Source organism: Ochotona curzoniae, unplaced genomic scaffold (genome assembly GCF_017591425.1).
Source record: "Ochotona curzoniae isolate NIBS_2020 unplaced genomic scaffold, NIBS_Ocur_1.0 contig_2927, whole genome shotgun sequence".
In the NCBI taxonomy this organism is placed as follows: Eukaryota; Metazoa; Chordata; class Mammalia; order Lagomorpha; family Ochotonidae; genus Ochotona; species Ochotona curzoniae.
The window spans coordinates 3,481,212-3,503,325 of record NW_024465654.1 but is presented as its reverse complement, the minus strand read 5'-3'; the positions used below and the strand labels follow the sequence as shown (position 1 = coordinate 3,503,325).

Here is a 22,114-nt window from a genome sequence, read left to right as displayed (position 1 = left end):
CTGAGGTGAGCGGCGCGCCGGGGGCCGCGCGGGAGCGCACGGCCCTGGGCGCGGCGACGCCGCCCGCGCCTCCTTAACCCGCGCCGGGAGGCGGCGGCGGCGGCGGCCCGGCGGGCGGGGGCGGGGGAGGGGCGCCGAGTGCGGCGCCGAGGCCGGGGAGGAGCCGGGGCCTGCAGCGGAGCCGAGCCGCGAGCCCGACACCGGCCGTCCGCCGCCCTCTGGCTCTCCGGGAGCCCCCGGGCCGGCCTGAGCGCGAGAGCTGGCAGCGCCGGGGAGCTCCCCCGGCACGCGCCCGAAGCGAGGGGAGCGAGCGGACGGGACGGGACGGGACTGGAAGGAGGCGCGGCCGCCGCCGCCGGAGCCGGGGACGCCGAGTCCCGGAGCCGCGGCCTCCCCGGAACCCTTGCAGCCCAGGCCAGCTCCCGGAGAACCGGGGAGCGCGAAAACCCCACCCTGTGCGGGGCAGCCTGGGAGTGCGGGCGACCGGAGCTGCCTGTCCCCGCCCCACCCCACCCCCCACCCCCGCGTGGGAGAGGAGACCCCCGCGACCACGAGGGTGAAGGCAAGAGGACACCCCTGCTGGGGACCCGTCTGTGCTTCGTAGGGGCGAGGACGCCGCCCCCGCCCCGCCCGCGCGCCCACGCCGGCCCGGGAGGAGACCCCCAGAAGTAGAAGAGGGGGGGACCTTGCCGGACGGAGCCCGCCCCAGTGTCGCCGCCGCCCTCCGAAGAGAAAGGGGGCTGTGTGCACCCGAGCCGTCCAGTCCTCGCCTCGGAAGCCAAGGCCACCCCCGGGAGCGCCCCAGAGGAGTCGGCTGTCAGCCTTCCTGGAGTGGGGACGTCCTGCTTGCTGCACTCCCGTCACTGCCACCCTCAACTTCTTCCGAGCCAGACGTGGGCTTGGGGGGAACCTGGGCACTGCCCCCGCAGACGCGGGGCTCCCACAGGCGGAAGGAGCCCTCCAGCCACGAAAAAGGTCCACTTGTTGGGGAAGACACAGCTCCTGGCCGGGAGAGGCCGCCTCCCCAGAGCCAGAGAGAGGCTGCGGGGGGTGTGCCACCTTGCCCAGCCGGGTCCTCCCCATCCACGGGTGACCCTGCGCACCCTCTGGCTCAGGAGGCCCAGCCAGGTAGCCGGGAAGAGCTGCTGAGGATGACACCCGTCGGCTGTGTCTAAAGAGGGGGAGCCCTCCAGCCCCCAGCTCCAGGACCCGGTGGTCCCCTGCCTCCAGGTGGGAACCTAAAAGAGGTCAGTATCTTCTTGCGCCTTCCACCCGTGGGTGGTCATCGTTGTGGGCACCAGCTGGGAGTGCTGTGGTGGGGCTTGGCTGTCCCTCTGCTGGGGAAGGGCTCTCAGAGGGGCCTGTGGGTTTGAATGTGTGTCCCAGACACTCTGGGACTCGAACCCAGCACTTGGCTCCAGGGAGGGGGAGGGGCTTGGGGATTGATGGGGTGGCAATGTGGACGTTTCCATGCAGAGAACATAGGACATCGGACCCCCTGCCTTACCTCCCCATCACTGGGGGCCGTGTAGTAGCACGGTTCCTCCCAGCCAGGTGCCCAGGAGTGTGGTCCATGGGCCATTCCACCTACAGTTGGCCTTCCCAAAGGCAGGGTGGTGGCTGTGTGCCTGCCTTGTCTGAGGGGCGAGGCCTGGGTCATCCAGAGGCATCCGCTGTAATGACCGTCCCCTCTGGCAAGTTGGAAAGCTGTGTGTGCTCACTCGGCCGGTCTCAGACACCAGAGGCCTCCTTCAGCCAGTAGCCCCAGTCCTGAGCATACGAGCCCTCTACCCTTACATCTCAATGGAAATGGAAATCTCTTGTGGTGAGAAGGAGGTGTGTGCGGTGACCCTGGGTGCCTGGGCTCACATTCCCCCGACCCCAGGATGCCTGCCCTTGGCCGAGGACTCCTGAGGACGAGTTGGAGCGTGGAGAGGAAGACAGGAGGCCTGCCTTCTAGCTGCCTCCCAGCTGCTCACTCAGGCTGCACCACCGGAGAGGTTGTTCTTAGGAGGGCAGTAGAATTTCCTTCCAGGAAAGCACCTGCTGCGTCCAGTCTTCTCCTTTGCTGCTTCCTCTGTAGTACTGGAGTCCCTGTAACTTGCGTTGTAAGACAGAGAATTGTGAGGTTTTATAGTCTCCAGGAAAAGCAGAAGGGACTGGGAGACCTTGACAGCTCAGGCCAGTCCCGAGCTTGCTAGCTGGGTTCTCACCTGGCCATAAGAGGCGACATTACATGAGGCATGTAATGTATGCATGCCAAGATGCATACAGGCAGACCAAGGCGCGGAGGAGGCGACATCTGATGGGGCTTTCATGCTGGCCTCTCCAAGCCCTGGCCTGGTAGCGCAAGCCCTCGGGTGCCTCCACTTTGTCCTGTTAGTAGGGTATATGTGCCGTGGCCGTCACTCACAGGTTTGTACGGCCGTGCTCTAGGGTGAGTGTGTCTGTACCTCTGGGTTCTGAGTGGGTGTGTAAGTGAAGGCCAGCACGTGTGTGTGCTTCAGACCACACTCTGATCATGTAGAAATGTGTGTGTAGGCTTCTAGAAGCAGAACCTGGAGAAGGTGGTGGTAGGGATGCCTGGCCTGCGCCTGGCAGTTGGGAGTGAGAAGAGCTTCATTTCTGCAGAATCCAAGCGCTCCTCCTCTGCCTGTTCCTGACAAAGTGCTGTGCGGCAGGGTAGGGTCCAACTCTAATGTGTCTGGAAGGGGCAGGGACGGGCCTCTGAGCTGGGGTGCTCCTCAGCACCCAGCAGCTGGGGTTGGACCAAGCCTGCATTTAATCCTAACAACACCCCCAGAGATGGTGGCTCCCCAGGCGCCTCCCATGGCGCACACTGGCAGGAAGCTGGAGTCCAGAGCTGAGCCAGGGTGGCTGTGAAATGTGTGAGTTGGAAGTGGCATCTCTGCGGCTGAGCCACATGCTTGTCTGGCAGAGTACAGCTTCAGTGGCTCAGTGTGGGCTCTGCCGGCGCCTACAGGGCCGCTGCCGTCCCATTTCACTGGCCCTGTGTGCACCACATTTTCCCGGCTTTCCATGACTGTGTTGGGTCAGTCAGCAGCAGGTGCAGGTTGGTTTAACTGATTTGCAGGATGTTGTCTTCCAGCCGTGTGCCATGGCTCTGCCCGGTTCCCTCTGAACGGCAGGAGTTGTTATTCTCCAATCCTCGTTCCTGGACCTTTGCTAGCATTCATTAGTGCTGTGGTGGTGCTCACTGCAAAGGGCAGGTCTGAGACTCTGACAGCCTGGGAAGCGGTTTGCACACGCAGGGCGGGTTTTGTAACAAATCATTTCATGCTTGCCGCTCCTAGGCTTGTCTCTGCGGCCTGTTGGCCTGTTGATTTTCTTTCTTTAAAAGTTTATTTATTTGAAAAGTAGAGCATCAGAGAGAGAGAGAGAGAGAGAGATTTTTCATCTCCTGGTTCATTCCACACATGCCCAGTACAGCCAGGGCTAGGCCAGGCTGAAGCTAGCAGCAAGGAAATCTGTCTGAGTCTCCCACACGGGGACAAGGACCCAAGCGCCTGAGCATCACCTGCAGCAGGTACCTGCAGCAGGTACGCAGCAGCAGCTGCCCTGGGAGCAGAGGCAGGATTTTGATAGAGGCTGCCAGCATCCCCGACAACCTCCCGTGCCTCAAGGACAGCCCTGCCTGCCACTTTTCTACTTTTGAATTTCTAACAACAACAACAATAGTTTTCCCCTTCGAAAATGATCAGAGCTGCACTTCTCTAGCACTTACTGAGTCACTGAAAAATAGTAAGACGAATCTTCACCACAAGCCGTCTGAAGGTGCAGTTACACACGTGTCGGAGAGGACGAAACCAAGAGTCAGGGGTCAGTAACTTGCCGGACGGTGCAGAGACAGTAAGAGCTGGGGAGCAGGCTTGAAAGCTGCACCGGATTGGATCCCGGGAGCCTGCTTGGCCTGGAGGTGACCACTCCATGGCAGCTGGCTGGCCCCGTTCTGGGCCGTGGGGAGTAAATGGGAAGCAAACTGCTCACTTTCTTGGGAATCATGTGCCTCTCGCCCAGGATCACTGTTTCACACCCACGGAGGGTCTGGCCATCTGTTTTCTCTGCCATCCCCCACCCTCCCAGCTCCCCCCGTCCTGTGGTCGGCTGTCCTAAGGATGTGACAGGGCCTGTCCTTCGGCTGCCTTTCCCAGGTTCTCTGGGTATTTCCTTTCAGTCTTCCAGCACATGAGGAAGAATGCAGCCTGACTCAGGTTCTGCCCAAACCCCGTGGCCCAGGGCCCACCTGGAGAGGGAGAGAGGGTTGCACTGAGAAATGGAAGTGGCTCTTGTTTGCCTTTCTAATAATAACCCTGAACATTTGCCTCGTGCCATTATTTTGGGGAGCGTGGAATGTGTGGCAGCCACGAGCTCATTAAGCTTCATTCACTTCCCTCCAGGGAGGAAGCTGTAGCAGGGTTTCTGCCTCCATCCCTTTTCTTGAAGAGGGAAATCGAGGCACCAGGACTTCCCTCAGAGAGCCAGAGATGGCTAGGGACACTCCGTGAGTCAGTGTCAGGGCCTGGAATGGAACCCAGGACTCTCCAATGCCAAGGTCCCACGATGCGTTGGGCCACCCTACAAGAATGGGGAAGTGAGGAGGGTGAGGAAGTGGGATGGGTTAAAGGAGAGTGGTGCTGAGAGAGCAGAGGGATCAGAGCGTGCAAGCTTCTTGCAGCTGGTAAGACTGGAATTGGACTATGTGAGTGCTGGGACTGTATGTAGGGCTGGCTGGGAGAGCGCTGGAGGAAGGTTAAATTTAACCTCGGTGTCCTAACCTAGTGCTGGGCAAAGGGTAGGCAAGGGCGTGAAACAACCCGCAGAAGGCTGAGGGGATACATGGGATTGGTCTGTGCCCCTGGGTTCTAGAAGGCCCCTCATCCTGGGGACCCTCCCCCCCAGGCACTTGCCCACTGTTGGGAATGGAATGTCAGTCAGATGAGGCACTCCTGTGGTGAGATCTCCTGGGATGTTGTTTTCCCAGGAGGGAGTAGAGAACGGGAGGCCCTTTGGAGGAGGACCCAGGAGAGCCAGGTCATGGAGGACTGGTTTCTGTTCGGCTGGGATGACTCAGCTCCAAGCTGGCTGTGATTCTGCCGCAAGCCCCGTTGCTGTGACCCGGGAGGCTGGGGTGTCCTGACTTGGTAAAGTGCAGCAAGCCGGGAGCCTTCTTGGAGTGATGAAGTATCCTTAACAAGCTTCCAAGTTTCCAGGTGGTTTAGGGGACCTGGTTGTGGTGGGATGAGAGGAGGATGGCCCGCAGGGGTGGGGCGAGGCAGAGCTCAGAAGGGAGAGGGTTCCCCTGCCTTATTTCTTTCTATCAGGCATTTGTTGGGTTGCGATTGGGGCTCTTGCCCCACAGGCCCTAGAGCACCCCTCTCCCTGACTCCGACCCTGGGGTGCTCCCTTCAGCCTAGGGAACTGGGTGCCTTGGAGGTTAGGAGCACAGGCTGGGGTTGGCCGGAGAAGGACCAGGGAAGCGAGTGCGAGTCCTGACCTTCAGGAGCCAAGATGCACTGCCTGGGACTGAAGATGGAGTCCAGGAGAGCAGGCACAGTCACCACGTCTCTGGTGCAGCTGGAAACTCCCCAGCGCGTGGGTCTGTGCCGGGTGCTGGGTGCTGAGGCTGTGTCCTGCGCACCTGGAGCTCCCCAAGTGCTGCTTGGGGCCGGGTGTTCCTGCCCTGGCTGCTCGGGAAGAATGTCCTGGTAGGACTGAGGGAGAAATGCTGGCTGGAATCTGGAGGCTGTGCAGGCACAAACCTGTTAGGCAGCAAGTGCTGAAGGCTTGCTGGCATCAGCTCCGAGGGAGTGCCAAATGGCTACCGAGTGGTGCGTGCCAGCCTTTCCAGACCCCGCAGGACAGGCAGCACCCCGCCTTCCCCCACGGGGACGTCCCTCCAGCTCTGCCTCTCTGCCAAGCAGGAGCACCCAGGCGGTGTGGGTGGCAGCAGGGCATGCAAACAGCAGACGTGGGCGGCCTGGCAGCTCCAGGAGTGTGCACGGAGGTACGGCGAATGAGCCTGCGTGCCTTGCCGTGCCCAGCAGTGCCGGGCTGTTCTGGGCCTGGCCGGGAAGGAAGACGGGAGGAGGGCGGAGAAGGAGAGCCCGCTCTTGGCCCCAGAGTGGCTATTTTTAGCCAGGCTATCTGATTGTTACCGGTGCGCACAGTTGGGTGTCTCCCTGGCTGGGTGAAGGCCGGCGGGCAGGCAGAGGTGGGAGGTTCTTGGTGCTTCTTCCTGGTGGTGGTGTGTGTGGGCGGGAGCGTGCAGGGGATGGCCGTGAGGGCAGCCGCCAATTCAGGATTTGTTTCCTGTGTGTGTGACTCGGTGCTCTGCCGGTAACGCATGCTGTGTGTCTGATGGCCATCCTTGTGTGTGTGCACCGTTGTGTGTGTCTGCCTTGTACCCTCTGTTCTTAGCTGGTTGTCGCAGGTGACCCGTGCCTCACATGGCTGTGTGGGTGACGTGGGAAGGGCGAGTGCTCCTCAGCTTTCCGAGGTGGGACTTCGTTAGAAGTGCTGGTGTGTGATTTGTGAGGGTTTATTTAGACTTTTCCTTGACATTTATATTGGTGGAGGTTGTAAGAAAAAGTAGCAAGGATCCCATTGTTAGAAAACAAATAGCAGATAATTTTATAGGCTGAGTGTTTTTGTTTTTTAAAACTTTTCTATATACTTTTTATTATTTATTTTTATTTATTTTATTCAAAAAGCAGAGTTACAGAGAGAAGGAAATACACACACACACACAGAAGGGGGGGAGAGAGATAGAGAGTAAGAATCTCTTCTCCTGCTGGATTATTCTCTAAATGGCTGCTGTAGCCAGAGCTGAGCTAATTGAAAATCAGAGCCAGGAGCTTCTTCTGGGTCTCCCATGGCGGTGCAGGGGCCCAAACACTTGAGCCATCCTCTGCTGCTTTCCCAGGCTGTAAACAGGGAGTTGAATTGGAAGTGGAACAGCCGGGACACGAACTAGTGCCCATATGGAATGCTGGTGCTATAGATGAAGGCTTAGCCCACTATGCCATGACGTTAGCCCCAAACTATAGTTTTCCTTTATAGTTTTATTTTTAAGATTTTTTTTTAATTGGAAAGGCAGATTTACAGAGAGAAGGAGATACAGAGAGAAAGATCTTCCATCTGCTGATTTACTTCTTAAGTGGCTATGATGGCTGGAGCTGAGCTGATCTGAAGCCAGGAGCCAAGAGATTCTTCTAGGTCTCCTCCCCACGAGTGTAGGGGCCCAAGGATTTGGGCCATTTTCTACTGCTTTTCCAGGCCACAAGCAGAGAGCTGGGTGGAAAATGGAGCACCCAGGAAATGAAACGGTGCCCATATGGGATCTCGGCACATGCAAGGCGAGGATTTTAGCCACTGAGCCATCACACTGGGCCCTCCTCTATAGTTTTAAAGTATGTTGTCGGGGTGTAAGAAAGGAGCCTCAGGGTACGGGGGTTGATCTCTCCTTGGACCCTCCAGCTGGGCCCGGCCCACTGTAGGAAGGAAGGTGTGACAGGCTCGGAGTGGCTAAGACGCCAGTTGAGGTGCCTGTGGCCATCATCAAAGGGCCCACGTTTGGTACCCGATTCAGGCCCCGCCTCCAGCCTCCTGCTGACTCAGGGCTTGGGGGTCAGCAGTGAGGGCTTCCCCTCCTCCTGCCACGTGGGACACCTGGAATGGGTTCCCAGCTCCGGGTTCCAGCCCAGCTTGTCTCGGCCTCGCCCACTGTGGGCCTGTGGGGAATGAACCAGCAGCTGGGAGCTCCGTTTCCGTTAGTCTTTCTCCAAAAGCAGGAGAATAGCAATCTTATCAGCTGGTGGAAGGTTAGTGATGTGCATGTGTGCATGTGTATTTTAGGGTCCTGGGACCTTTGATTTGAGGGCCAGCCATGAGGCAAGTCTCCTAGGGGAACTCTAGAGGGAAGAATTCCACTTGCCGTAAATAGGATTTGATTATTGCGTGCCCGTGGGAATCACGTTCCTCTACCCTCTGTCCTCTTCGCTGCAGAACCCAGAGGTGCCATGGCGTCTGACCTGGAGAGCAGCCTCACCTCCATAGACTGGCTGCCCCAGCTGACCCTCCGAGCCACCATCGAGAAGCTTGGCTCTGCTTCCCAGGCTGGGCCACCAGGGGGCAGCCGCAAGTGTGCCCCAGGGTCCCCCACGGACCCCAACGCCACCCTGAGCAAAGATGACGCGGCAGTCCACCAGGACGGTAAACCACGGTACAGTTACGCCACCCTCATCACCTACGCCATCAACTCGTCCCCGGCCAAGAAGATGACCCTGAGTGAGATCTACCGCTGGATCTGTGACAACTTCCCCTATTACAAGAACGCTGGCATTGGCTGGAAGGTGCGACTCCTTGACTGCCTCCATCATCTCCTGTGCTAATTTTGTTTTATAACCTCCTGCCATCTTTTCCCCTGCTTTTCTTTCTTTCTGTACTCAGGTCCAGTTCACTCTACCTCAACTCAGAGATGTATAAACTTGAAATCCCCTATCTTCTACTGTCTCCTTTGTTCCAGAGGAACAGTGCTTGCAGTGTGTTAGGAAGACTCCACGATCCTGAGCCATCCATGTAGTTATGGGAATCTCAGAATGCTGCTTGTCATGACGTAGCGTTAGCCTCTGCCCTCCTTCAGCCCACAGGTGGTCATTGCTGTCCTCCTGTGTCCTTCCCACCTGGAAGGTGTGGTGGACAATCCCAGCAGGCTTTCTTAGTCCCTTCATCTTTGGCAAAATTAGAGACTAAGAGGATCAAACATAAGTAGGTCCTTTCTCAGGGAAGAATGGATAGCTGGTCCACCAAGCAAGGAACGCGAGGCTGCGTTGTTCTGCTGGAGCTGGGGACGAGGCTGTGCCTCCCAGGCCGTGAAGCAGCTGAGGCTCTTGGCTGGAGCCGTTCACCAGCTAGCAGTGGAGCAGGCGTGGGGAGTTCATGTTTGCAGTAAATGACCCATTGTCGTACAAGCCATAGGATGAGCTGGAGACCGGCGGATGCGTTGTGGTCCCTTTGCGGAAGGGGGGGTCTTCCAAACGCTCCTGAAAAATGGGATTACGAGCCACATTTCTTATTGTGCAGGAAAATGTACACACCCTCACGTATTAGGTGACTCGAGACGGTTCGTGGAGAGGTCCTGACGGTGAAAAATCTAAGTGTGTGCGTTTCAGAATTTTTTTTTCTTGTGCGCTATGATAAATTTACTTCTCAACTCCATTTCCATGACCTTTTCCAAATGCTCTGTCAGGTCCCTGCCAGCTGGCACAGCCTCTAACCACACCTGCCACGGCCGTACAACACCTTTGTCCTCTGCATGTGGCCGTGCAACCATTGAGAAAACAAAGCCTTTGTTCCACTCCTACTTTATGTCTCGTGGGAATTGATTGAAATAGCTGGTTTGCTGTTGGTAGAGTTGTGGGAGTTTTGAAGCATTTCTGTCCCTGTTGTCCTTTGGGTGGGAAGGTTGAAAGACTAGGAATCCACTTTTCAGAGACACCTGGTAATCACATTCAGATCCATTACCTCGAGTCAGTTTAATGTCTGCGTTTTTCTTGTGTCATCATCTCTCTTGTGTCTGACAGAAATAATTCCCTCCGTCAGTGTCGTTAAAAGGTGCTGAAGTTACACAGCTGTTTGGACTTTGTACTGTCATATCATGTCTTCTTGGAGTCCCTGTGATCCTAGGGAGACTTGTCTGCCTTGTGCAGTGTTCAGATCTGACCTGCATCTCTGCTTCCACAGAACTCAATTCGGCACAACCTCTCCCTCAACAAGTGTTTCCGGAAGGTGCCCAGACCTCGGGATGACCCTGGGAAGGTGAGCCGCTGCCGTTGGAATGGATGGGACGGGCAGCCGGGAGAGTGGAGTGTTGGGCAGGCTGGACCTGGCTCTTGTTATAAACTGAGCTTGTCAGAGAAGATCCTGAGGTTTCCTCCGAGGGAGAGCTTGTTGGAATGGCTGACTGAGAAAGGTTGTGCAATCTTTTTTTTTTTTTCCAACCTTTACATAAAACTGTACAGTAAAGTAGACTCCAATGTCCCCATTCTTTTATCTGGTACTTTTATGTAGATGTGGAAAGTGAACTTCCAGTTTAGAGTCCTTTCCACATACACAGCCCTGGTTTTCACCTTCCTAAGGGAGAAGACCCGGGTCCTTCTCTCTACCTGCCAGATGTCGAAGCTCAAGTCTGGGGGATTTGCTTAAATCACGAGGGAAGGGCTGGGTGATCCTGGGACATTTGCAGCCCTGGTCCGTTCTTCCCTGTAGTCCTGCACCAGGGACTGTGTGCAGTCCCCAGGGGCTGTGTGTGGTCCTCAGGGGCTGTGTGCGGTCCCCAGGGGCTGTGTGCGGTCCCCAGGGGCTGTGTGTGGTGCCCAGGGGCTGTGTGCGGTCCCCAGGGGCTGTGTGTGGTGCCCAGGGACTGTGTGCTGTCCCCAGGGGCTGTGTGTGGTGCCCAGGGGCTGTGTGCGGTCCCCAGGGGCCATGTGTGGTGCCCAGGGGCCGTGTGCGGTCCCCAGGGGCCATGTGTGGTCCCCAGGGGCCATGTGTGGTGCCCAGGGGCCGTGTGTGGTGCTCAGGGGCCATGTGTGGTGCCCAGGGGCTGTGTGTGGTGCTCAGGGGCCATGTGTGGTGCCCAGGGGCCGTGTGCGGTCCCCAGGGGCTGTGTGTGGTGCCCAGGGGCTGTGTGTGGTGCCCAGGGGCTGTGTGTGGTCCCCAGGGGCCATGTGTGGTGCCCAGGGGCCATGTATGGTACCCAGGGGGCTGTGTGCCGTCCCCAGGGGCTGTGTGTGGTCCCCAGGCAGGCTGGACTGGAAATGATGTCCACAGTGGAACCCAGTATGCTCAGGGTGCTGTGTGAATGTATAGCCCTGTTCTTTGCATGACTGACACACGCGTGTGCCAATCCTGCCACCCATCTTCGTTCCCAAACGGGGTAGCTTCTGTATGCAACCGTTTTGTCCTCTGCAGTGTCAGGTTCTCTTTCCAGGGCTCCTACTGGACCATCGACACCTGCCCTGACATTTCCCGCAAGAGAAGGCACCCTCCAGATGATGATGTAAGTCCCTCCTCCCCAGGAGATGCGTCCCAGCCCAGTCCCCTCCTGTACGTGCAGTGTTTCCCCAGGCTAGCGTGGGTTCCAGTGGAGGTGCACCCAGGGCTCTTGGGAGTGTGCTCAGCCTCCACTTGTGACCCTCAGCTGTCCCAAGACTCACCGGAGCAGGAAGCAAGCAAGAGCCCACGGGGAGGCATTCCAGGGACCGGGGAAGCCTCACTGCCTCCTGAGGGGAACCCTCAGATGTCACTGCAGAGCCCCACCTCCATCGCCAGCTATAGCCAGGTAGGATGCTCAGGAGGCCAGAGGCATGGGGCAGGCTGGTTGGATGGGCTGATTGAGCAGGTTCAGGGGTGTGTGTGTGTGTGTGTGTGTGTGTGTGTACAGGTACCTGTGATGCCTCCTGCAGAGAAGGTCGGGCTGGAGGGAACGGCAGGGGAGGAGAGATTGAGAGAGTCAAAGACAGCTGTGGGGTAAGAACTCAGAGAAGACCTGGAGGGAGCATAGAAAGAAATGAAGGGGAGCCGAAGCCACTGGGAGAGGGCAAGAGGGGTTGCATGGGACCTAGGAAAAGGACAGTTAGAGACCAGAGGGAGAGCCATGAGAAAAAGAGAGAGAGAAAGAGAGAGAGAAGAGAGAGAGAGAGAGACTGGGTCCAGGATGATAAAGTGCTGCCGGGCCATGCAGCAGTTAGAAGCTGAAGAGGACAGCAGGAGGGCCTGGTGTCCCCGGGAGGGTTGTGTTGTGCCCTCAGCCTGGGGCACGGGTCAGGACTCCACCTGCTGGTTTTCAGGGCACAGGAGCCGTGGATGGCGGAGCAGTGGCTTCGGGGGCTCCGGGCCGAGAAGGTGCTGAGGGCGCCCCTCCCCTCTATAACACCAACCACGACTTCAAATTCTCCTACTCAGAGATCAACTTTCAGGATTTAAGTTGGTCCTTCCGCAACCTCTACAAATCCATGCTGGAAAGGTCCTCTTCGTCACAGCATGGTGAGTCTGGGCTGGGCTGACGAATGGAATCCCGAGGTTACTTAACCAATCATGACGTGCTCTCCATGCCCTTATTTCTTGTTTTGTTTTCGTTTTTTTTAAAAAAATTTATGTATTAAGATTTTTAGTTTTTATTTTCATTTTGTTTGAAAGGCAGAGAGAGAAAAAGAAACAGACCGGTCAAGCTTGCATGTGCTGGTTCGCTCCCGGTGCCCAGAACAGTCAGGGCTAAGCTTGGCTGGGCTGAAGCCAGGAGCCTGGAGCTCAGTGGGTGCTGGGGTGGTACATGTGGCCTCCTAGGATGCTCATTAGCAGGAAGATGGAACAGGAAGTGGAGCCAGGACCTGAACTTGAGCACCCAAATATGGGCTACACATATCCCAAGCCATCTTAACCCTGGTGCCAAATGACCACCCTGTTTCTTATTTTTAACACAGCAGGAGGTTGATCGCTGGTTAGAGGAAGTGTGTCATGAACTAAAACTGTCTCCTGTGTCAGGTGGTGGGCTGGGTTATTAGCTTCAGAAAGTGAGTTGGAGGGTTACTTCTAGAACCCTGGACAGGGCTGTCATGGCTGCTGGCATTCCCAGGGTGACCGCTAGATGGCAGCAGAGCTACCCCCATCAGCGGTGGGGAGAGGGGGCGGATAATCCCTGTTTTATTGTGAAAGCAGTTTACTCTTCTATTTCAGCATTTCTATGTTTCTGTGACTTTTCCTTATGAAAAACCTCAAACAGGTACACAAGTAAGGAAGAGCATAATAAACTCCCTTGTGTCCCATCGCCAGTGTTAAACTTGTTTCACTTACTCCCTTTTTAAAAAATTGGGGTGATTTAATGTAATTCCTAGAAATCATGGCAATGTCCTCACAAACACAAGTGCAGTTGGCATCGCTCGGTTAGAGTTTCCTGTTAGTTACCTACGTGCCACACGCCTCCTAATGCTATCAGTAACACTGCCTTAGTGTCAGCTACTGCGTGTCTCTGTACACATCTCCCTGCTGCCCATGTGAGAATGACTGAAAGTTCTGAGTGGGCATCTCCTTGAGAGGTCGTCTCCTCTCTCCTCAATCCCTGTATTTTTCTTTTAAAGATTCATTTTACTTATTTAAAAGGTAGAGTTACAGAGAGAGAGAGAAAAACAGAGAGGTGCATCTTGCAGTTTGCTCCCCCAAGGACTGCAATGGTTGGAGCCGGGCCAGGCCACCACGACGAGTCGGGAGCTTCGTCTGGGTCGCCCACGTAGGTTCAGGGGCTCGAGCACTAGGGCCATCCCCTACTGGGTTCCAGTTGCGTTAACAGAGAGCTGGATCAGACCCTAAGCCACCAGAGCCCACAGGGAGAATCCAGGCAGTACAGCAAAGCTCATCTCACAATTCCTGCATTTTTTTTGGTAAAAGTTTTATTTATTTATAATTTTAAAAGATTTATTTATTTGAAAAGGCAGATTTACAGAGTGAAGGAGAGACAGAAAGATCTTCTGTCTGCTGGTTTACTCTCCAAGTGGCAACAGTGGCTGGAGCTGAGCTAATCTGAATCAAGAGCCAGGAGCTCTTCTGGGTCTCCCACACAGATGCAGGGTCCCAAGGCTTTGGGCTGTTCTCGACTGCTTTCCCAGGCCACAAGCAGGGAGCTGGATGGGAAGTGGAGAAGCTGGGACATGAACCAGCACCCATGTGGGATCCTGGTGGTTGCAAGGGGAGGATTTAGCCACTAGGCTACCACTCTGGCCCTATATATATATTTTAAAGGATTTATTGGAAAGGCAGATTTATAGAGAGGAGAGAGAGAGAAAAAGAGATCTTCTGTCTACTCCCCAAATGGTTACAATGGCTGGAGCTGAGCCAGTCCGAAGCCAGGAGCTTCTTCCAGGTCTGCCGCATCGTTCTAGGGGCCCAAGGGCTTGAGCCATCCTCCACTGCTTTCCCAGGCGATCAACAGAGAGCTGGATCAGAAGTGTAGCTGCTGCTGATTTGGGATGCTGGCTCTGTAGTCAGAGGCTTAGCGTGATACCCCAGCCCCTCTATTTGTACTTCAGGAGGCAGAAAAGTAGAGATCTGCCTTCATGTTCCCCACCTCCTATCAGCTGAACACCTAAGTTAGGCTCATTTCTGAGTCTTGGAACACAGTTCTAGATATTGATCTCCTGAAATATAAAAGAGGAAATCCAGAACAATTAATATATATTTTCCAAAGAGTGAGTCCTACTCATTTGTTTGTATTTGCATCAGTACCTGCTGCCCGCAGAGGGTCAGCATGTCGCACAGGAAGGCCCGGCGCCTCCTTGTGAGTGGTCATGGCAACAGGGCTCTGGCTTCGTCTCGATGTCTTCTAGCAGGTGGTGTGACTAGCAGTTAGGGAGCTTCTGGGCATGCCTGATTTCTGCATGCCAGCTTACTGCCAGTGCAAGGCAGCAGCTGACAGCTCAGGATGGGGGGCCGCTGCCACCCACACAGGTGACGCAGGTGACACAGCTTGAGTTCCCAGGCCGCCCCAGGCTGCTGTGGACATTTAGGGATAGAACCAACAGATGGAGATCTCTCTCTTTCTCTGACACTCCTCCTCCTTTTAAATAAATAAATAAATCTTAGAAGAAAGAAAGAAAATAGGAGAAAGGAAGGAAAGAAGGAACAAAGAAATGGGGGAGAGTTGTGGCATGGCAGGCGAGGTCTTTGCCCGGGATGCCAACATCCCGTATGATTCAAGTCCCAGCTGCTCCACTTCTGATCCGGCTCCCTGCTAGCATGCCTGGGAAAGCAGCAGAAGGTGGCTTAGATCTTTGAGCCCCTGCACCCATGGGAGAGACCCAGAAGGAGTTTCTGGCTTCAGGCTGGTCCAGCTCTAGTCTTTTTAGCACTTGGGAGGTTAACCAGTGAATGAAGAATTTCTGTCTCTCCTTTTCTCTCTGTTAAACTGCTCGTCCAGTAAAAGAAAACAACGTGAAAAAAAAAAGTAGAAAATGATCTGGAACAAGGACAACAAAGTGATGTTTGCCCAGGTTTGTGAGTAAATACCCCAGCTTCAGTGTCCAGCTCTCTCCTGCCCATCCTGCTTTATTTATCTGTATTGGAAAAGCAGAGTCAAAGGAGAGACAGAGAGAGATCTCCCATCCTTGGTTTACCCCTCAGATGGCTGCAGTAGCTAGAGTTGAACCAGGCCAAAGCCAAGATCCGGGAGCCGAGTGCCTCTTACACATCTCCCACGGAGCTGCAGGGCCATCTTGTGCTGCTTTCCCAGGCACTTTAGCAGGGAGCATGGTTGGGACTTGAACTAGTGCCCATAAGGGATACCAGCACTGCAGGTGGAAGCTTAGTAGGCTATTCCATGGCCTCACACGCCACCCCCTCCCCGTTTAAAGAAATTTTGTTTTTATTTTAAAGGCAGAAGTACAGAAAAAGAGAATGAGAAAGATCTTTCATTTGCTAGTTCGTGATCCAAATATGAAACTCACGTTTACTGACAAATGCTAAGTCACTTGTGTATTCCTTTTCAACCCTGCAGGCTTTTCGTCTCTCCTGGGGGACATGCCGCCCTCCAACAACTACTACATGTACCAGCAGCCACCGTCACAGCAGCAGCAGCAGCCGCCACCACCACCGCCACAGCCGCCTCCCCAGCAGCCCCAGCAACAGCAGGCACCTGCCCAGGGCCCCTCGACTGTGGGAGGCGCCCCTCCACTGCACACCCCAAGCCCAGAGGGCTGTACCCCATCAGGGGGAAAGCAAGCCGGGGCAGAGGGCTACGGGCCACCCCCTGTGCTGGCCCTGCATCCACCCCCAGTGCAGCACGGCGGCTACCACCCTCAGCAGCACCATGCCCACTCCCACCCTACCCAGCAGCCGCCACCTCCACAGCAGCAGGCCCAAGGCCAGGCGCCCATCAACAGCACTGGCTTTGGTGAGTGAGGAAGCAGGGTGGCTCTCTTGTTCTGACTTGGGAAGGTGTTGGCAGGCAGAGGGAGCTGTTTTCCCCGTGGGAGCTCCCCTGAGGGAATGGGCATTGCCACTCAGCGCTCCATGCCATGGAATTCCCAGGTGAGTTGGGGTTGTGTTACATCAGAGGCTGTGTGTGAGCTGGGTTATGCTCGGAGCACAGAGGGAGGGAGGGTCCAGCAGTGTCTTGGTGAGACGTGTGAGAGCTCGTGTGGATGCCAAGTCTTGCTGGCAGTCAGTCTCGTGTCTGTTGACTGGCTCTTCCCACCCACTTTCCAACCCGCCCTGCAGCCTTTCCTCCTGACTGCTGCTACAGCATTGACTCCTTAAAGGAAAGCTTCAAGATGGTGAATCGGCTCAACTGGTCCAGCATTGAGCAGTCACAGTTCTCGGGTGAGCACCAGAGGGTGCCGTCTGGAGGGCGGGAGCGTGGTGTGGGACAGTCCAGTGGAAGCTGGGACCGACACAGGCAGTTAGCTGAGGTCTCAGCATTAAGGATATCATCATTTTCCAGGTGTGTAATATCAATGTTGTTTTCAAACTGATTCACATTGATTCAAATATGGCTTATTCTAGACAGTTCTGTTCTGGGGAGAGGAAAGTTTCGTGGACATGCACAAGCCCTGGTCCCCTATTTTATGATTTATCACCACTTCCTGACAGTGTGATCATGGCTGATCCACTCAGTCACTTTGAAAATCTGTTTTATTCATCAGTAAAGTGGCTATTCTAATCAGAATTTCAATATGTGCAGCTCTCAAAGATGTGAATTATTATTTTTGATGCTTTTTTGGTGATTTTAGGGGGGGGGGACAGTTTTTAAATTATTTATTTGGAAGGCAGAGTGACAGAATTTTCCATACGCTGGTTAACTCTCCAAATGACTGCAAAAGCCTAGACTGTGCCAGACTAAAAGCAGAAGCCAGGAATTTCATCCTGATCCCTTGGGTTTAGGGGCTCAAGCCCTTGGACCATCCTTCACTGCTTTGCCAGGCACATGGGCAGGGAGCTAGGCCAAGTGACACCGCTGGGACTGGAACCTGCATTTTGACATGGGCTGCCATTGTTGCCGGCGGTGCTGGCCCCTAGTGGTGCTTGTTGTCAGTGCTGTTCATCTGTGATGTGGCTGGGCAAGTGAAACAGGTGCAGGTGGGCGGGGCTTCAGTGCCTCCGCAAGATTAGGATCGTGTGTTTCCCCATCTGCAGAGTTGATGGAGAGTCTCCGACAGGCAGAACAGAAGAACTGGACCCTCGACCAGCATCACATTGCCAATCTGTGCGACTCCCTCAACCACTTCCTGACTCAGACTGGTCATGTGCCCCCACAAGGGAGCTCCCACCGGCCACCAGCCCCTGCCCGTATTGCCGACTCCTGTGCCCTCACCAGTGGCAAACAGGAGCCAGGCATGAACCAAGGTACTGCACGAAGCAAATTGCCAAGGAGGTGGAGAAGGGTGAAAAGGAAGGGGAGGAGAGGGTTGAAAGAGAATTGAGAGAAATCGCTTTGTGAGCCGGGCTGCAGACTGAGCAGCGGGACTAGTTTGTTCGCCGTGTTGGCTGCACGGCTGTTGAGTTAGTGAAGTTCTGAAGAAGTGGCCTTCAGTTTGGGAGATCGCAGTTGCTTCAGATTTCCCTGTTCCGTCCGTGTCAGTAACCGCTACCCAGATCGTAGCAGGTGGAGTGGTGATTCTCCACACTGACAAAGTCTGCAAACCGGTAAAGTGAGAGAGATTTGGTGCTTGTGTTTCTGACTTGATCTCCTTATATCTTTGGTATTTCACAATTCTAGATCCTTGCCTTTTCATGCCAAGTACAAGGAGCAGTAAACTTTTGCATAGAATCATTCTGCAGGCTGGAGCTACTGACGAGGGCAGGGAAGGGAGAAGAAGCTGTTTGGGAAGAAGGGCACTTTGTTTTTCCTGCTTGCTTTGTTGACTCCAATGATTTCCCTCCATCACGTAACTCCTGCTTGCTTTGGCAGTCAACTCCTACGGGCACCCACAAGGCCCCCACCTCTACCCTGGCCCGTCACCAATGTACCCAATCTCTACCCAGGACTCAGCAGGATACAGTCGCCCAGGTAAGAGCCAGGGAGCATGGTTTACCACCAGCCAAGTGCTATCCATCCTGTGAGCTGTTCTGCTTTGTTCTGACTCTGGGTCTGTATTCTCTGCCTTTTCCTCTGTACCTGTCAGAGGCGGTGAGTCTTCATGATTCCCAAGGCCTGAGGAAGAGCTAGTTGCACGTATCAGGGGAGACAAGAGAAGACAGGTTTACTGTAGCATTGCCTTGTTGCTGCAGTCCTGAGAGGAGGTGAGAGTACACAGAGAAACAGGTGAAGGTGAGAGATGGCTCGGCTCTCTTTCTTGTTTCCTCATTGTCTGCCAAGCTTTGGAACCCAGTGAGAGTGCTAGTCGAAAAGAATCACAATGAATCTGTCAGTACAAACGTGCCTGCTTCAGACCCGTGTCCTCTTTCCTGCGGGCTGGCCGTTCGTCAGCGGTCCTGGATTGGGGGGCACTAACCTGCCATGGATAGTCCCAAGTAAACAACTAATTCATGTTTAAATACAGCTTTGAAAAACCATTGCGATCAGGCTGCCAAATGGCAAGTGTTTACATTTCTCCAGTGATGCTGGACTATTTATTCTTGGGATAGAAATGCGAGTTTCTGCACTGGTATTTCATGTGATAAAGTAAGCTCTATGTCATGTTATCATGGTGACACAGGGAAGCTTGTGGGGGATGTATCATATGTATTTTTAAAAGATCTATTTTGATCGGAAAGGCAGATTTACAAGGAGAAGAAGATACAGAGAGAAAGATTTTCCATTCGCTGGTTCATGCCTTAAGAGGCCACTATGGCCAGAGCTTAGCTAATCCAAAGCCGAGAGCCAGGAGCTTCCTCTGGGTCTCCCATGCGGGTGCAGGGTCCCAAGGCTTTGGGCTGTCGTTGACTGCCTTCCCAGGCCACAAGCAGGGAGCTGGATGGGAAGTGGAGCGGCCAGGATACGAATCAGTGCCCAAATGGGATGCTGGCCCATGAAATGTGAGGACTTTAGCCACTAGGCTACGGCGCCAGACCCAACAGTATCATATGTTTTAAAATTTATTTTTAATTTTAGATGACGTTAACATAGTTGGTTCAGAGTGGAATGGATCAGGGGTTAGGGAAAAGTGGGTGTGATCATTGTTTCCGCATTTTCTGCTTCTCCTTGTTTCAGGGGTGGCGGGGGAGGGATAAGGGGAGAAGCCGTACCCAGCCTCCCAACCACCCCAGTACCCAGGGATGGAGAATGGTCGCTCAGTATGAGGCCACGGTCCCAGTGTTGTGTGGCACATACTCCGAGGGTTCTGCCCAGGCGCTTTTGATAGTTCTGAAATGTCAGTCTGGCTGATCCAAGGCTGAGGGAACCCTTTCATTGTCCAGTGGCTGACATAGTTGAACTCAGAGTCTCCATTTGCCCAGATATTTGCTGTCATCATTTGGCTGGTGTAGTTGTCCAGTTTCTTCTGTCCTCCTTCCTCTGAGCTGGTCCAGATGTCCCCTGTAGAGTTCAGTGGGCTGCCATATCCTCCCTGTAAATCTGGGCCAGCTATCCACTACTCCATCTTTTCCACTGAGGAGGACCAGTTCTCTTACTTGGTCCAAAGATCCTAACCCGGTGACCTGGGTCCTGCTGGGCCTCCCCCCCACCCCTGGGGCTCACAGATCTGGCATCCCCTGTGCAAGCAGGCCAGGCAGTGCAGGCCCCGCCGGACCCCCAATCACTGGAGCTCACGGATCCGGCTCCGAGCGTGCAGGTGGGTCAAGGACCCAGGCCAGGTGACCAGGGCCCCCAGTAGTATCGTATTTTGCCCTGGCTTGCCCTGGTTCATCTCCTGAGACCACACCGACAGGGTGGCCTCCCGCTGGCCTCTGGGCTGCTGCTCCGTGTCCCTTGGGGATGAAGGCACTGCTCATCCAGGCTCCTTTCACACTCTTTCTTTCTTCCCGACAGCACACCACATGGTCCCTCGGCCCCCAGTGCCACCTCCTGGTGCCAACGAGGAGATCCCCGACGACTTCGACTGGGACTTGATCACTTAATGCGTCACACAGTGTGGACATCAGCCCAGGGGGTGGCCAAGTGCGGCAGTGGGCGCGAGGCGGCTGTCTCCCCTCGCCCCGCTTGTACATAGATATAATCATCCGTGTTTTTCTCTGTCAGAGAAGCCACCGCAAGATGCTGCCGAGGGTGCCCTCCCTGCCCCACCTCGTTCTTCTCTCTTCTTTCCTGGTCTCTCCTGATTCTTTAATTCTTCTGATGTTGTTGTTGGTTGTATGCCGTCTCCTGTCCTGACACCATAGACCATGTCCACCCCTTGCTAACTTAAAACCATCAGGCTAGAAGATAAGGGCATGACAGCGGTGAAGATGTTAAGCTCTGACTTAACTTTCTTCTTGAGGAACGTCGTGGCCTTCCCACCCTGGGGGCCTGAGTTGGTTCCTGTCACTGTTTCAGGTCAGGACTTCGCCCAGCAGCCATGAATCAGCAGGCTTTCCTCAGCGGTGCTAATCCTGCCCTTTGAGCTTTTCCTTGCCCTTGTGTCCCGTCAGTCCTCGCCTCTGACAGCACTCCTTCCCTGTCAAGGGTGAGAGTGTTGATGGCAGTGCCGGAAGGTCACAGTAAATGACTCATGGAACGGGGACTGGCCCGGGTCCAGTAGAACACGGTGGAGAATGTGTGCGGAAGTGGGTGGACGCCGCCCTGCCGCACAGGCATCCGCTGCTTTATTCCTATCCTAGCCCCTTCTCCAAGAAGGTAGGATTGGTCCTAGCCCAAACTCTGCTTCTCTGGTAGGGCATGAGGTCAGCTACTCCCCATAGGTTCAGCTTCTCAGAAATGCTTTCAAGTTAATCATTTTGGCGTTCCAAGACTTTCCTTTTTTTTCCTGTGAAAATTCACTGTGGCTGTTTCTTGCATTCGCAAATTGTCCTTCATCTTTTTTCCCTCATTCAGCAAATACTGTTTTGTCCTCCTCCGATGATGTGTCCAAGTCTTCCACCTGTGTTTACTTTCTGAGATTGTCAGGAGAGACAAGGTAACTCATTATCACTGCATGTTCCATCGCGTCCTGGACGCGGTGGGAATCCTCTTCCCGCTTTCCTGCTGGACTCATCTTGGTTGGAGGAAGGGCAGGAGAGGAAGAGAGAGCTCGGACAGGAGTGGGTAGGGCGTATGGCAGTTACTGATCCATAGAGACAAATGCTTGTCTTGGGATCCAGAGCCCAGGGGCTGAAGATTTTGCTATTAATCTTTTAAAGGTAAAGGAAATTCGCAAAGAAGAATAAATAGTCTAGAGGGAGGAGTTCCATGAACACCAACAGGGACTCCTAGACAGCGGAACTGGGACAGGGTGGCTCCTTTTACAAGGGGTGGCCATTTCTTGCTGCAAAGTCCTTGGTGTCTACTCAATGATTGAATTCTCATTACGAGAGGGAAGAAGCATTTTGCCTCCACCTTTTATTTCACTAAATTTCCACTTTCTGAAACATGTAGAACAAAATTGAATGACATGGACAAGGCTACCCTCTGTGGGATTTCTGCTTCCTGTTCCTATTTGATGTATCTGTATTTCCAAGGGATTTGGCTCTCTGCTCTCCTGCTTTTCCCTTCCGGAGAAGGGAGAGGGCGTGATTGTTGAGTTGGTTGAAGTAGCCCAGTGAGACTGAAGTTCACGGGCAGACAGGGCAGGTAACTAACAAGCACTTTATTTCTCTGAAGCCTTTTATAAGAAAGTATGTGGGCAGGGGGAGACAGTGGCTTCAATCTCTCATGATGTCAGAGGGTCCTTTGTGGGGTTGAAGTATGGCCTGACCTTTCCCGTCAGGGAAAGGAGATTTTTTTCTTAGCGGCAAAAATACCTTCGCCCCACATCCCTTTGTGAGGCGCCTTTTCCTTATTGCTTCCATCCAAGGTGCATCCTACACACCGTTTCCGTCGGTTCTCCCCAGCATCTTCCTTTCACAAGCACTCCGCCTTCCTTCATCCGTTTCCATCCCAGATCCCTCTCCCGTCTCAGGGGCAGGCGAGATCTGTGTGTCAGTGCCCCGTGTTCACCTGTCTCCCCCAACCTAG

At 54.6% G+C, this 22,114-nt stretch overlaps 1 protein-coding gene across 2 annotated transcripts; it reads left to right on the top strand.

The window, feature by feature from the left end:
• The first annotated feature begins 240 nt into the window (after nt 1–240).
• FOXJ2 (forkhead box J2) lies at nt 241–21,187 on the top strand. 2 transcript variants are annotated; one of them, XM_040978846.1, is made up of 11 exons: nt 241–1,247; nt 8,026–8,372; nt 9,763–9,837; nt 11,009–11,077; nt 11,219–11,359; nt 11,868–12,063; nt 15,563–15,958; nt 16,285–16,386; nt 17,200–17,409; nt 17,975–18,073; nt 19,994–21,187. In XM_040978846.1, exons 2-11 carry the CDS (start codon nt 8,040–8,042, stop codon nt 20,080–20,082), a joined length of 1,710 nt encoding a protein of 569 aa, XP_040834780.1. In that variant the 5' UTR covers nt 241–1,247; nt 8,026–8,039; the 3' UTR covers nt 20,083–21,187. The 2 variants fall into 2 exon arrangements, with proteins under 2 accessions (XP_040834780.1, XP_040834781.1); XM_040978847.1 differs by lacking the exon at nt 241–1,247 and adding an exon at nt 3,468–5,052.
• The last annotated feature ends 927 nt before the right edge of the window (nt 21,188–22,114 follow it).

What these genes read in the sequence shown, in the direction of transcription:
- FOXJ2 (XM_040978846.1), top strand. Translation starts at nt 8,040, where the DNA reads ATGGCGTCTGACCTGGAGAGCAGCCTCACCTCCATAGACTGGCTGCCC. An exon ending in CATCAACAGCACTGGCTTTG is followed by an intron (nt 15,959 to 16,284) that starts GTGAGTGAGGAA and finishes CCCGCCCTGCAG; the next exon opens with CCTTTCCTCCTGACTGCTGC. An exon ending in AGCAGGATACAGTCGCCCAG is followed by an intron (nt 18,074 to 19,993) that starts GTAAGAGCCAGG and finishes TCTTCCCGACAG; the next exon opens with CACACCACATGGTCCCTCGG.